Raw genomic sequence first — 14,797 nt, forward strand, 5'->3', positions numbered from 1 at the left:
CAACACAAAATTTAATTACATAGACAGTATTGCCCCCAAATTTTCTCCAGCTATGCATATTGTTGGAAAATAATTTTAAAAACTAGACTAATTAATTCTGATGTTTACACAACAAACATATTTAAGTTCATAATACTTTTTTTATTCTTATATAAGTTTGAATAATTTATATTTTTGATGAATTTGTAGAGTCAATATATGTGCTTTAGAGCATTATATATATATATCAAACCAAGTATTCAAGAAAAGTCAAGTGTTTTCTCTTCTTTTGACCTTTTCTATTTACTATAAAAGTGTGTGTGCAAAAGAGAGGGAAACTGTGTGGATAATAGAAGCATGATGGTTAAGCTAACCTCTAAAAAGATTACCTTGTTGCCCTTTGAGAGTACGTCTTAAAGCATTAACTAGAAGAGAGACAAACAAGAAAGAAAAGTTGGATGCAAGTATTTCAAAGCTACAACATGTTATACTTTTAAGACATTCTGTGGATAAACATGCCTCTTGTTAGGTATGACGAGTGTGAAATAGGTTAAATCCTATCTTTAGGAATCTAAGGTTATTGAATTAGTTCACTCAATCTAGCAATCGAAGTTAGCTCATCTACTGTACATAGGACAAGCTGGAAAATATTCATAGTTTCGCAAAGTAGTTGCTTGCACAGATTTTGTCGCTTTGAACCATTGGATAATAGTAAATATAAGATAGACAAATCTATTTAGCTTCTAACAAGGTTTGCTTTAAACATTATATATTGACAAACCAAACACTTTTGTAACGCCCTAAAAAATGTTAAAACACACTTAGAGATCTATCACACACTTTCTTTCCTCTCACTCTTCGTGTATTTTTATTTTATCCACTTCCCTTTTTTCCAACTTGATTCAAACCTAAAATAGATAGGTTAGAAGGGATCAAAGGTAGAAGCCTCAAATTGCATTATGTTAATAAAATTGTATGTTAGTAAAACATTAATTAAGCTTATTACACGACTTCTACACTATGGCCGGCCTAATGAAATAAAGGAAACACAAATCAAGAAATATATAATTAGTTTTTCCCCACTTGTTTGTGGTGGAGTTACTTAATTATAAGAGAGAGATGTTCCACTTCACTCGGTCAAAAGCAATAATGTTAGGATTCCTTAATTATTCTTTAGAATACCAACAAAACAAGAGAAATGATCTATTTGTCTTGAATATTTGATGAGCGAATTGGTTGGTTATCCATATAGCTTCAAGGTTGTGTTTTTTGTTATAATGTTTTCACATGTTAGAGTAAAACTATCCACTATTATTTGTTCCTCCATATGCTAATTAATCATGGAAACAAAGAAATTGTTAGATGAAAAACGAATTACGTACATCATCACAATCCAACTTCATAATCCAAAATATATATTTTTGTTATTTATTTGAGCCTATGATTTATTCAACTCAAGGTTAATGCACAACAGTCTAGTCTAACAACTCCAGCAACCAAGAGAAACGTTTTACAGTTATTCCTAGAACTGAGTCCTTACAACAAACCTAGCCAAATAAAACGAGTCTTCAATAGAAAAATCAGTACTTCTTCACAAACAATTCAAAGGAAAGATTAGAGAAGACCAATATATATAAGATCAATTCAACTTCTCACCTCTGTGCCCCTAAAGAAGCTGGATCAGTAAGATTGCCTTCCACCAGAGTTCCCAGCCCAACCATCAACAGGTAACTGAGGCATGTTAAGGGGCAAATTGAAGAATGGAAGCCCAGAAGACGGGTCCGGAAAAGAGTTATTACTGACTCCACCACCACTACCACCACCGCCAGCAGATGATTGCCCTTGTTGCATCTGCATAGATTCCTCTTCATCCAAGGGCAACCTCTCATATGCTACATTAGTAAAAGATGAAGCAATAACAATAACAGGCCCAGAAGCCACCAAAGGACCAACAACATTTCCTCCCACCACTTGACCCTGTCCTCCACCAAGGAACACGGTCAAACTTGTAGCACCTGGTGGAGCGGGAGGTGGGAGGAACGATCCTGACAAAGACAGGATCTCAAACCTTCCGTGCAGCGTGACGACGGCACCTGCTGCAGCTGGCTGTCTCAACGTCACGTTGGTCACGGTTCCACTCCCACTAAGGACACAGATCCCTCTTTGTCGCTTCCTTGCATAGGTAGCGACTGATTCAAAGACATCACAACCACTACTAACTTCAAGGATGTGAGCCCTAAGGGTGTTTGCACTCTCTCTTGTGATGATAACTGGTGGTTTTGGCTTGTTCTTTGAACCTGGAGGTCTTCCTCTTGGCCTGCGACCAACAACATCACCAGGACCTGAATTTGGTGTAACTAGGTCAAGCCCTTCGTGATTGTTAAGGTTGTTGTCTTGGTCTTGTTGGTTCTCATCGTCTTCAAGGTCAGGGCGTTCAAGGCGATGATGAACAAAATGTGATGCTGAACCCAAGTCTATGCCGGCCATACACACAAAGCTCTAAAGAAGTGTAAACAGAAAAACAAGAGGAAATAAAATAAAATAAAAAATTGGAGTAATTAAAATAAGAGGAATTTAATTAGAATAGTAACATGAAGAATTAAATTATGTACAGGGAATTTTAAAAGAAGTATTAGGGAGTGCCCAATGATTCAAACCTCAGAACGAATAGAAAAACAAAGGGATCAATTGAGTACTGCAGAGAAAACGGAATGGGATGAGGTTGGAAGGGAAAGAGAGAGACAAATAAAGTGGGCAACCTGCAGCCATTCTCACAACCATAAAAGTATACGCAAGAATAAAATAATGATCATGGGATTAAACTATGTACTTATTTTATTGGTTTCTTTGAAAACCACATTTATAAAGTTTTAAAATCATGGGGTGAAGCTAAAATGTTATGTCTATATCTTTGGAGGATGTGTGCGAGTGGGTGAGAGAGAGAGAGAGAGGGGTTAGATGATTATTTAGGAAACCTAGGTCACCTTTCGACTAAGAGAAAACCTAAAATATTTGCAACCTTAGCTAATAAGTAATTCTTGCACATGTTGAACAATTACTTGATTACAAAAAAGAAATATAGCGTTTTTTTTTCTTTTGGTCATCAATGAACATAAACAGGCTTGTTGACACAAGGGATACAAATTGTTCTTGATCTGTTTATAACAGTCTTTTGACTTAGTTCAAGAGGTTTTGACTCGACGTGCAGCTCTTCCTATATATATCTTGTTAGGTTGTTAGGGTTGAAATCTTCCCCTAGATGCCTTGTCATTTGTTTTCACACACCAGCTGGCAAAAGTAAATTAATACAAGTTGTGAAATTTAAATGACTTGTGTGTAGTTAAGATTAATTTATTTCACATGTATTTGAAGTTCAAAAAGTTTTTAATGTTTGTAATAATCACAAGACACAATCCGTCGAATATATTAATATAGTTTATTAGCCTTGGTCTGCATAGAAGCTCCCTGCTAAAAAGAAAAATTATACAGTAAAAGAGAGCTGGGGAAATGGATAAGGAAAAGAAAAAAAATATACTCACAAAGTATATTTTTGTCTATTGATGAGTGAACTTTAATTGTCTCTTTCCCTAAATAAAATTTAGATGGTCCTTTATATGATAATTTCTTACCTCTCCTTAAAATTAGATGTTTCTTTTTAGCCGTCATTGGAATTAATTATGAATCCCTTTCTAATATATATGTTACATATTATATACTCAACTTGTCAAAGTCCTCTGATTAACTAGTTAGCTTAGACTTCTGTTTGTAAAAAAAAAAAAACAAAAATAGCTTAGATTTTCTGTGTATGTTTTAATATTATGTTTTATAAAAATCAATCCAGGTTCTTAAGCATCGTGCCCAACCAGCTTTATGATTTGTTAATTTTACGGTTATTAATTTCTTACTCTTCCTCCAAAAATTTTATATAACAATTAGAAAATCTATTATTAGTATAATTATTAACTATTAAAATATTTAGTATGTAAAACTGATGTGGGTGGTGGCTTAAAATTTACCACACAATTTTACTTGGTGACATAAAAGCCAAGTGATGCTCACTTTTGTGTAGTTTAGCTAGCCAAAAGCCTTATACTATCTGATGTAGTAAAAAGTTTCTCGTTACTTTACTTTAGAAACACTTTCGTACTTTATAAAAAGTTAAGGAACCACAGGAAAACTATAGCCCAACTCTCCATATTTAATTCTCTTTTATTTTGTTATATGATAAATGATTTCTTTTATTGTTTTAAGCCGGATGAACTTGATTTTTTAGTGGTATTTCCTTTGTGGTGATTTATTTTTGGTAGCATGAAATTTATGTTAGTCATTCTATTTTCATGACCTTGATCGTCTTTGGATTTGATCAAGTGATATTTGAAGGATTGATGGAATGAAATATGGAAGAGAATTTAAAATATTAATGTCAATTTATGAACAACTATAGTATAGGGACTAATTTATAAATAATAAATTTAAGATTTTTCAAGTCAAAATTGCTAAATGGCCCCTAATACCTAGTAGGAGTAAGTTGGGGATGAGATTAAACTTAATTTATCACAAAATTAATAAAGAAATATTTTTGACTGCTTATTTAAAGAAATGTTAATTTAGGCTTAATTGGGATAATTATAAATTTTAAAAAATATTATAAAATGATCCTATTTACAAAAATTCCCCTTAAACCCTAATATTAAAAAATGCAAAACAACCTCTACAATTTTGCAAAATGACCCCTAGAAAATTGTGTATTAGTCCCCTGTAAATTGCAAATAGATCCCTTGTATATATATATTGCTAATATGTCCGTCACATAATTGTAAAAATTACAATTAAATCCTTTGTGTGTTGCTAAAAGATCCCTACACAATAATAGTTAAAAATTACCACAAAAATTCTTATGCATTGCAGATCAGTCCTTTGGAATTTTATTGTATACTGGTAATGATGTTGGACTAGTTAATAGTTATTGATATGTACCATGAAAAGTGATTATCGCATGCATACGCATTTAAAGTTGAATTTTAAAAGAGTGAGCTACATTTGGAATGGTGTGTTTAGGATTCAAGGTTGTAACTTGAGTAAGATTAGTATCAAGTTGATGCATATTGAACACGAGATCCCAATTACTCATCTCGATGAAGATTGGAGTCTGCAATATAATGAGATTGTGATTTGAAATGACCCTCACGCATTGCATAATAAGAATGTATGCAATTGTGGTTTTTCTTTTTAATATTCATAATTCATTGCACTTGTTATTGTCTCGCCATGTGTGTTAACTGTATTAATAAGACTGTAGAAATTATTTTGTTAATTTAACTACCTAAGATATTATGTTTTATAATTAATTATTTTCTTTAATTGATTATTATTATTATGGTTCCACGTTTTTATCTGACTTTGCTCACCCCCTTGTGTTTTCTTATCTCCTTGTTGTGTCTATGCAATTGCATGTGACTTGTAAAGTTGACATTACTGGTAGAGAAAATGTATCAAAGCACAAAGCTGATTATCCACGAGTATAGGATTTCAATCCAACTATTAATAGAGTCACCATCTCCAGAATGATCATGTATTATACTCACTACCGTGTATATCCAAACTTAAAGTATATTATCTTTTTTTAACGATAAAATATTATCTTATCTATACGTATTTTTACTTTTTATTTTGACTATACATAAAACTATATGATATTTTAACAGCTCTAACATTGACACCCCTTTTGTTGTTTCCAATGCAGATAGGACTGCATGTACGATGGACTCAGACTCTTAAGACAACCGGGTGAAATTAATGTTGATATGACTCAGGCAGTATTTGTTTTAAGAATAATTTTTTAGTCTCGATAATATTAATTTTTGAAAATAAAATATAGAATATTATTTTTTGGATATTTAATAAAAAAAATGTTTGATAAATTGGAAATATTTTTATATTTTCAGGAATAATTAAAACATGTTTGATTAAATTATTTTTTTAAAAGTATATATTATAATTACTAAAATATTCTTCATGTTAAAGATGTTATTTTTTTTATTAAAAAAACTTTATTATAAGATCAACTCTAATTTTTAACTATAAACGATTTGTGACAAAAAAAAATTGAATTTTTAACTCTAATTTTGTAGAAATGAATACACACATTGCATACCTGTTGAAAGAAAAAATGAGATCCCTTTAGTGATTTTTATTGAGAGAGGAGCATATTTTTCTATTAAAAGAGGAGAATTGGAGGGAAAATAAAAAATTATTGTGGATAAATTCATAAGATTGAACATAAATAAAAATTGGCATATGAATAAAAATTTTGAGAATGTCAAAAATTAGAAAATAAATGGAGACAATTAAAAAGAGAGTGTAATAGTGGATAGAAAGAGAATATATGTGTATTTTTTACTCACAAGAAATTTTTGTTTCATGGAAATAAATATTCATACCTCCTCCATTGATATTAAATATTGATTATCCAGATTAATTATTTGATTGTTTCATAACAAATATAGGATTATTTTTTACCCTCATGTATTCTGATTAAAAAATTTATGTGTGAAATAAATACCCTCTTATATTTATTGTAAAAATCAATAATAATAATATAAAATTATTTTATACTATTTACATAAAAAAGTTCTCTAAAAATAAACAATTATTTCTTTGAAATAAACTAATGGCCCAAAAGCTACATTTGGAGCACCGGTAGACTAAACACAACCTGCCCACCTTATAATAGACCCGGTGGGGCATCGCAAACACGAACCAACCATATTATATATATATAATGACGCATCGAAGAAAATATTTTATATAAAAGTGAAAAGATTAGATTTTAATTATATAATTAAACATAAATAATTAAAATGTTATATAATTACTTAAAAAGTTACCTGATATTTTTATATTAAATTTTAATCCTTTATATATAATCATATAGTTTAAATTTAATCTTTTTATTTTTGTATAAGATACTTTTTTTCATAAAATATTATATATATATATAACCACAATCGAGACAGCACAAATTTGCTGTGGTTGGCAAACGGGGCAATTGGACGTGTGGCTTCTAAATTGTAATGGTAGGGCTATTAGTTGTTAAGAGAAAAATGCACGTTTTAAATATGTTCATCAGACATGCCACTGATAATGTTTGAGTCAAATATAGCAGCAGCATATTTTTGTCATGGGAATAAAATATAAAAGATTTTCAAAATTGACCTTAATCATTGTATTTAAAAAACTAATTTCAATCCTCGATTTTTTGAAATGTGGAGGAATTAGTTTCTACTGTCACACGGCTGCCCTGCCACTCAGACATGCTAACATGTGGTCGTCATGTGACTAACACGTGACTGCCATTAACTACATCGTCAAATAAGCTACCGGAGTTAAAATGATAAACTAATTCCACTGATTTTCATAAATACCATAATTAAAATCATTGTTTTCAAAGTGTAAGAACTAACATTAATTTTGATTAAAAAAACCAACTTAAAACACATTCTGTCCTAAAATGAATGCACATTGCTACAAAACAAGTATTTGGGCAGAGCATACATGGGAAATAAAAAATCTTAGCAGCACTGAATATCCCACAATGCAATTAAACGCCCTCACTGGTGGCAACTAATTGAAAAAACATGGCACAGGAAATCAAAATATCCAACAAACTGAGGCACTCAAACCTTTTATTATATATGATGAATATGGTGTGATAGAAGAAATAAAGATTGTTGGATGAGAAATCTAAGAAATAAAACAATAGTCAGGGTCATTACAAGATGATTGAGCATGTGACTAAGGTATAACTTATAAGACCTTGCTATTATTATATCCTCAGTTACTGGCATCTCGGCTGTAGAACTGATCAAGAGTCTTTGCAGGAATACGGTGGAGAAGCTCGCGAGGGAAAATCCGAAGCAAAGTCCATGCAAGATCTAGTGACTGGAAGATATTGCGTGTATCGTATGCTCCTTGGGCAACAAACTTCCTCTCAAACTTCTCCAAAAATTCCAAATACAGCTGTTGATCATAAAGAATAAACTTAATTAGTACCACCACTTCAAGGACAATCTCACTACACTCAAACAAGAATTCCCAAGAGAAAAGTAGTAGAGACCAGGTCCTCAGATGAAAGTGCTTCTTCTCCGACCACGGCTTTCATTGCCTGGACATCCTTTCCAATGGCATAATTTGCATAGAGCTTAAAAGAAACAAAATAACACCAATGAGATGGTTTATAAACAGAAAAAATAGCAATGTGGTAAGCAGGCAAAACCAGACCTGGTTGGACACATCAGAATGATCCTTTCGTGTCATTCCCTCACCAATGGCACTCTGCATAAGCAAACCTTAAAAATTTACTTTTTGAACTAATAAGGGTAATGCTGCTTTAGCCAGGAAAACAAGTTGCAGAGTCTTTAGTGATTGTTGGATGGAATCCAGTGGTAGGCACCACTCACCCATCCAAAACGTCACAAATTTATCTGTTGGTGCCATTTTGACATCAAACGAACAAGATTAACCTTACCTTCATCAAACGAGACAATGATGGAAGGACATTGATTGGAGGATATATCTGTCAATAAAAAAGGAATTGAATGTTAAGTTTCAGTCTAATATTTCGTAAGCAAGTGGCTTTAATTTGATACCTACTTAAATACATCAAGAACAGAGCACATCATTGGAATAAAAGGATTTTATGCGGTAATGCAAGGATGAACATAATAAAATCTCTATTGATCTTACAGGTGATCCTATTTGGTCACAGCATTCCATCTTAATTTTTAGTAGGGTTTGGTAAACGATTTAAAATGGGATGGAACAGAAAATGTGTTTTATTTTATGTTTGGTGCATTTTAAAAATAGCATAGAATAGAAAACGAGACAAAAATAGGGTACATTTTGGTTCTACTAAGGGGGAACCAAAAGCTCAAAACAGAACAAAATGCTATGTTGTATTCTATCCACACACCAACCACTACCTTTATATGTCAATGGAAATCTAAAAACAAACCATTTCAAAATACTTGTTAAGGCCATGATAAAAAGAAAATTTACATATTGGGGAAAATGTAGTTTTCTTCAATTAATATCATGTGTCAAATGTTAAGATTTATTCTGCACCAAATTCTTTTGTACATAATTCAGGTGACTAACCTAGCATTTTATACATTATTTATAACAGCCAAAAATCTTCAAAGAACCCACCTGCCTGTTATACAACTGTCTGTCGATATATATCTGTCCCTCAGTAATATATCCTGTAAGATCAGGAGTTGGATGCGTAATATCTGTACAGAAGTTCAAGAAAAATAATCAGTCAGAATTGAGAGTGCATAATGCATGATAGCTGATAAGATTCAATAATATTTCATCACCATCATTAGGCATGGTTAGAATTGGAATTTGTGTAATAGAGCCTTTTCGCCCCTCAATTCTTCCAGCACGTTCGTATATTGTTGCAAGATCTGTATACATGTAGCCGGGATACCCACGTCTACCAGGTACTTCTTCTCGGGCAGCAGATACCTACAAGATCCAGAAGGGGTTAATAGTTCCATTGTCAATCTAATTGTTTGCAAAATACTTTGTTACTTCTAATACTCTGAGAAAAAGATATAAATACATGTCAACTAGCAACTATTATGCCAGCTTGAAATATTATTTGTAGACAAACAAGGAAACTATGATCCCATGGCAATGATAGAGACTATAAAAGATTTCCCATCTCTTTTCTTTTCTTTTGCCACCTTATTATAATAGTTTTAGGTACATTACCTCACGAAGAGCATCAGCATAAGAACTCATATCAGTTAGTATCACAAGAACATGCTTGCCACATTCATATGCCAAATATTCAGCAGTAGTAAGAGCAATACGAGGAGTGATGATACGCTCAATCGTAGGATCATTTGCCTGTAATAAATCACAGCAACAAGAGACAGGATTTTAATGATCAGCTCCTTCATACAGGTCATGAAATCAAAATTTGCAAATAGCACAATGATCATCCACAAAAAAACAATTGTAAGGTCATACATCCACCAAATAGTACTTCCTAATTTTATTTTTCTATTTCAAAATTTTACAAGAAATTCAGCTTAACAAGGGAAAAGATTTGTTTTGTATTAATCATGGACATTATCACTACAACTATGTCAATTTGTTTTGATTAAAGACAATGATCAGACTACAATAACCTTTTGATACTATCCAGACAGGGAATAATTTTAGTGTAACATCCCATAGAAAAATGAACAAAATAAAATTGTATTCTGGTAATTCCAATTACCAGACAATATTGGTACAAACAAGGGCAATATTTTTCTTTAATGTCTCAAATACATAGACAAAATTACAAAGAAGGAAATGAAGGCAAGTAAACAACAAAGAAATAGGAATAAAAGAGCATTTGCATACTGGTTCTAAAGACTACCAGATTAAGGAAAAGGGTCACTCTCTCCATCGAGCCATTTTCCTCAAAGTCACGTTTGAAAAACTGTGCAGTCTCCATGTTAACTCCCATAGCTGCAAACACAATGGCAAAATTGTCCTCTTCTCCTCCACCCTGTATATTGACAAAATTAGATGGAAAAACCACTTTCTTCATCTTAGTGTAAAGTAACAAGTTCCAATAAATGAATAAGAAGAAAATAGGCTTATTAATTTGAAGGCAATTAGTAGAAAACTAGATAACTAGATAATCTGTAAGGGATAAAACAAAAGGCAAGGTCATTTAATATTGAAATTTCAATTTTTAAGGACATGTAGGTAACTGTAATATTGTAATTTAGTACAAGTTTTCATATCCCCAATAAATAAGCTGATTCTAAAGCCACATGCCTGATAGTCAACCAAGCAATAATACTGTGAGTTGCAGGCAATAAAAGTTTATGAACTGTCAAAACGGGCTGACCCAGCCCGTTGGACCTGACCCACCTCGACCCACTTCTTAAACGGGCCAACCAAACCCAACCCACTTAAAGTTGATTCCAGAAAAAAGTGGCCCGGCCCAGCCCACCACAGGTTGTGGGTTAAACGGGTTGACCCACCAACCCACCTAAAATAAAATAAAAAATATTATTTAAGAAAAAAGGAAAATTCAACAAAAAAATCATTTTTTTAGAAAAATAAATTAGAAAAATATTAGTTAAATTAAATTTTTCACTATCCACACACCACAGCAAGACATATTATCACGAGCTAGAAGTCTAGAACTATAATAACAAAAATTTTAAAAATAATCTTGAACAAGACACTAAATAAAATAATGTTGAACAATATTACAAAATACCTAAAAGTGTATTTTAGGTGAGTTTTACTCTTTCTAATTAAATGAACAAAACATTTTAAAGTCCTAAAAAATATTATAAAATACTAATAGGTTATTTTTTAGGTGGATTAAGTGGGTAGGGTCGTAAGTGGGTTGGGTCAAGTTGTATATCCAACTGCAAAATCTCCCCCTTTATGGGCCTGGCCTGGCCCGGATCCTTGGTGGGCCAGGTTGATCCTTGAGTTTGGGTCCTTTTTGACAGCTCTAGCTTCAAGCAACAAACTATTGGCAAATACAAGAACAAGGAATGAACTCAACATTTATTGAAGGAATTAATTCATTTATTAAAAAAAAAAGGCATAACTGTTCCACTGCATTAAATCCTGCAACTAAAGTAATGCATGTGCAATGAGCATTGACAAGAGGGTGCAGGGTAAATAAATGGACAAGGAGAAGAGGTCAGCCCAATAAGTCTACTTTCTTTTCAAGTCCTTAAACATGCTGCTGAATGATGAAAACACTCAAATTGCCAATGCTAAGAAAGTATGAATACAAAATGTGAGGTCCTAAACATATAATTCAGGCACATTTAACATAGGAAATTCACTTTAATACGTTGTATATACCTCGAGAAGATTATCAGACTTTTCTAGTCGCTTGACTAAGCCAGCCTGACGGCATATCTGTGCAGCAATTTCATTATGGGGGAGACCAGCAGCTGAGAATAGAGGGATCTTTTGACCTCTAGCAATAGAATTCATGACATCAATGGTAGATATTCCTGTCTGTATCATCTCCTCTGGATAGGTTCTCTCACTAGGGTTGATGGAACTTCCTGAATTACAGGGAAAATATTTAAAAAGGCAAAGAAAAACATGCATATTCAGACCTCCCCAGAAGAAATTATATACCTGATATGTCCAAGTAAGCCTCAGGTAAAATGGGTGGACCATTATCAATTGGTTTTCCAGAACCATTGAATATGCGGCCAAGCATGTCCAATGATACTGGAGTTTTTAACACCTGTGAACAAAAACAATAATTAAGGAAAAAATGGGAGTCAACAGTTAAACTGATTCAAACAAAATCAAAGAATCAAAATGAAAAAGGATTCAATAATCAATAACATGGATAAATTGGTAGAAGGGGATAAAGTAATTAGAAGGTAATCAGATTGGAAAGGATAAAACTTGGGAAATTATCCTTCTAGAACAAATTTAATATGTAAATAGTAGACAGAAGCCAAACTATAAATCCCACAAATTTGGCAAATTGCAATTCCTCCTCTATTTTCTTCTTGGATGCTATCTTCTCAATTAGCAGGCTAACCAGTATATATATCAAGGTACCCTTCTAAAAGCAAACTCATAATATAATTTTTTTTTTCATTTAATCAAGTTAATTGACAGGTAATGTAATCAATATGATAACAAGGAAACAACCCTTCACTGTTTTCTCAACTACAGTTTAGACATGCTAATGGGATTACTAATCTATACTAGGATATGTCTTATTTATTCACTATTATAATTTAGAAGAGGGCATATTGAAAGACTAGCCACTGATTGACCCAATTCTAAATTAACAAGAACAAAAATATAACTCTCAAACTAATAGTTAACATGTTATCTAGGTCCTGCACAGTTAGAATTACAATGTTACTGAACCAAGTCACAAATCAACAGATACATTGACAAAAAATTCAGAACAAATTTTGCATACATAAATTTACATTTAATTTTGAAATAAAGTAGGTAATAATAAAAAGAGTTTATACCTCTCCAGTAAATTGCACAGTTGTAAATTTATTGTCAATCCCAGATGTACCCTCAAAGACCTGGTGAATGATACACAATGGTAAATAAACAAGCCCACTGTTTTAATAATAGCAGCAGCAGAAGATAAAACAAGATAGACAAAACCATTTGCTATTGAAGTCAATACCACAACATCAATAAAGCAGACAGCAATGAAGGCTTTCTTACTAACTCATAAAGATTGAGAAACACCAGCATAATTATAGAACATTTGGTAATAGGTAAAACAATAAAATGAGGACATCATCATATCAAAGATAAGGGCAAAGTATCTCTTCATGATATATGCAACTACCATCTCCCAGTCTCAAGAAGCAAAACAAATGATTAGAGATGCGCTAGCCAGTTAGGGAGAAGGCACTGGGCAGACCTGAACAACAGCCTTTTCACCATCAACTTCTAGCACTTGTCCACGCCGAGTAGTACCATCTCCTAAGCGAATGTTAACAATCTCTTGAAACTTGGGTCCCTGATGCAGTTGATCAGCATAAAACTCAGTCATAACATAAAAAATAGTTGGTCATCTTCATTGAGAAAAGTTGCAAACTTTAGAATAAGCCATAAGCAACAAAGCAAATAGAGTATTACACTACACTCGTTACCTTAACTTTATCAAGAATGACCAATGGCCCAGCAACTCCAGAAACAGTTCTGTATTCTGCAGCACGAACAGACAATCACAAAGTTACAAATTTCAAAAATTGATCAATCCAATACCCATTCAAAACTGTCTCTTTTATTTCCATAATAATGGCATGCATCAAACAAAGAGGTTTTTTTTATTTATCAAACATTGGTGAATATATCCACAATGATAATATCAAAACTAACACAAAATAGTTAAATAGAAACGATACTCACCCATTCCAATCTCCAAGGTTCCCTCCTCCGCATCGGGAATGTTTTGAGCCACACCCATTTCTGGAACTTGAAGCAAGAATCGCTGCAAAGAGTCAAAACGTGAAAACACCCACTAAGAATTTAAAGGCACGGCAAGAGGAAGTATAGTGAACCAACCAAACCAATAGCTTAAGAACAAAAATGTTTCAGTGATTATTGATCCTCGAGGTCGAGTTATTAGAGTATGGAGAAAAAAACACGAGAATTGAAGGAATGAAGAGAGTAACTAACCTGAGAAGAGATAGATTTGAAGAGCGTAACTGTGTGCGTGTGATCTGAAAAGGAAGAGAGAAGAGAGAAGATGGTCGATGTGGGTGTGTATGTGACAGATCTAATAGATGGCCCAAATAAATTCAGGAACCATCGTGGAAATAACAATTATTGTCAGGACAGATAATAATTAAAATATATGTTTTTTTATTATATTATTATCATTTTAGATTTTAAAAGTGCAAGGAATTGGTTTATAAAATATAAAAATTTCAATTTAGTAAAAGGTTTCATAAATGAGTTTTATGGATAATTTAATAACAAATGAATCCTTAAAATTTATAATATAATGTAAAATTAGTCTTCCAAAAATATGATTTATTATCAAATTATTTAATGATAAAATGATCTTATAAAAGAAACCAATTTATTAATATTTTATGTTTTCAATAACAAAAATAAGTATTTATCCTTATTATTATTATAAAAACCAGAGACTTATTCTTTAAAAAAAATACTGCATACTGATAGTATTGTAAAACAAAAAACAATATTGTATATTTTGTGTAATTGTATATTTTTTAATTGATGAAAATTCTTGTTAATTTTTGTACACAAA

General features: G+C 32.3%; 2 protein-coding genes across 4 annotated transcripts; both read right to left on the reverse strand.

Moving 5' to 3' along the window:
• Positions 1-1,381: 1,381 nt before the first annotated feature.
• Positions 1,382-2,904, reverse strand: LOC100803960 (AT-hook motif nuclear-localized protein 23-like). Of its 3 annotated transcripts, none has more exons than XM_003552424.4 (2): positions 2,637-2,904; positions 1,382-2,478 (listed from the first exon to the last, which is right to left on the reverse strand). In XM_003552424.4, exon 2 carries the CDS (start codon positions 2,464-2,466, stop codon positions 1,660-1,662), a length of 807 nt encoding a protein of 268 aa, XP_003552472.1. In that variant the 5' UTR covers positions 2,467-2,478; positions 2,637-2,904; the 3' UTR covers positions 1,382-1,659.
• A 4,743-nt stretch (positions 2,905-7,647) lies between these two features.
• Positions 7,648-14,320, reverse strand: LOC100804483 (V-type proton ATPase subunit B 2). Its single transcript, XM_003552425.4, has 15 exons — positions 14,200-14,320; positions 13,930-14,011; positions 13,671-13,726; positions 13,439-13,537; positions 13,029-13,088; positions 12,163-12,274; positions 11,878-12,086; positions 10,415-10,546; positions 9,757-9,894; positions 9,357-9,507; positions 9,187-9,269; positions 8,507-8,554; positions 8,260-8,313; positions 8,096-8,179; positions 7,648-7,998 (listed from the first exon to the last, which is right to left on the reverse strand). The coding sequence occupies exons 2-15, from the start codon at positions 13,985-13,987 to the stop codon at positions 7,813-7,815; spliced, it is 1,470 nt and encodes a 489-aa protein (XP_003552473.1). The 5' UTR covers positions 13,988-14,011; positions 14,200-14,320; the 3' UTR covers positions 7,648-7,812.
• Between the last annotated feature and the right edge of the window lie 477 nt (positions 14,321-14,797).

Source organism: Glycine max, chromosome 18 (assembly GCF_000004515.6).
Source record: "Glycine max cultivar Williams 82 chromosome 18, Glycine_max_v4.0, whole genome shotgun sequence".
Lineage (NCBI taxonomy): Eukaryota > Viridiplantae > Streptophyta > Magnoliopsida > Fabales > Fabaceae > Glycine > Glycine max.

Coding starts and splice junctions, on each gene's coding strand:
- LOC100803960 (XM_003552424.4), bottom strand. CDS start 2,466: ATGGCCGGCATAGACTTGGGTTCAGCATCACATTTTGTTCATCATCGC.
- LOC100804483 (XM_003552425.4), bottom strand. CDS start 13,987: ATGGGTGTGGCTCAAAACATTCCCGATGCGGAGGAGGGAACCTTGGAG. Junction 12,275..13,028: donor CTGTGCAATTTACTGGAGAG/GTATAAACTCTT, acceptor TTTTGTTCACAG/GTGTTAAAAACTCCAGTATC. Junction 9,270..9,356: donor TCTAACCATGCCTAATGATG/GTGATGAAATAT, acceptor ACTTCTGTACAG/ATATTACGCATCCAACTCCT.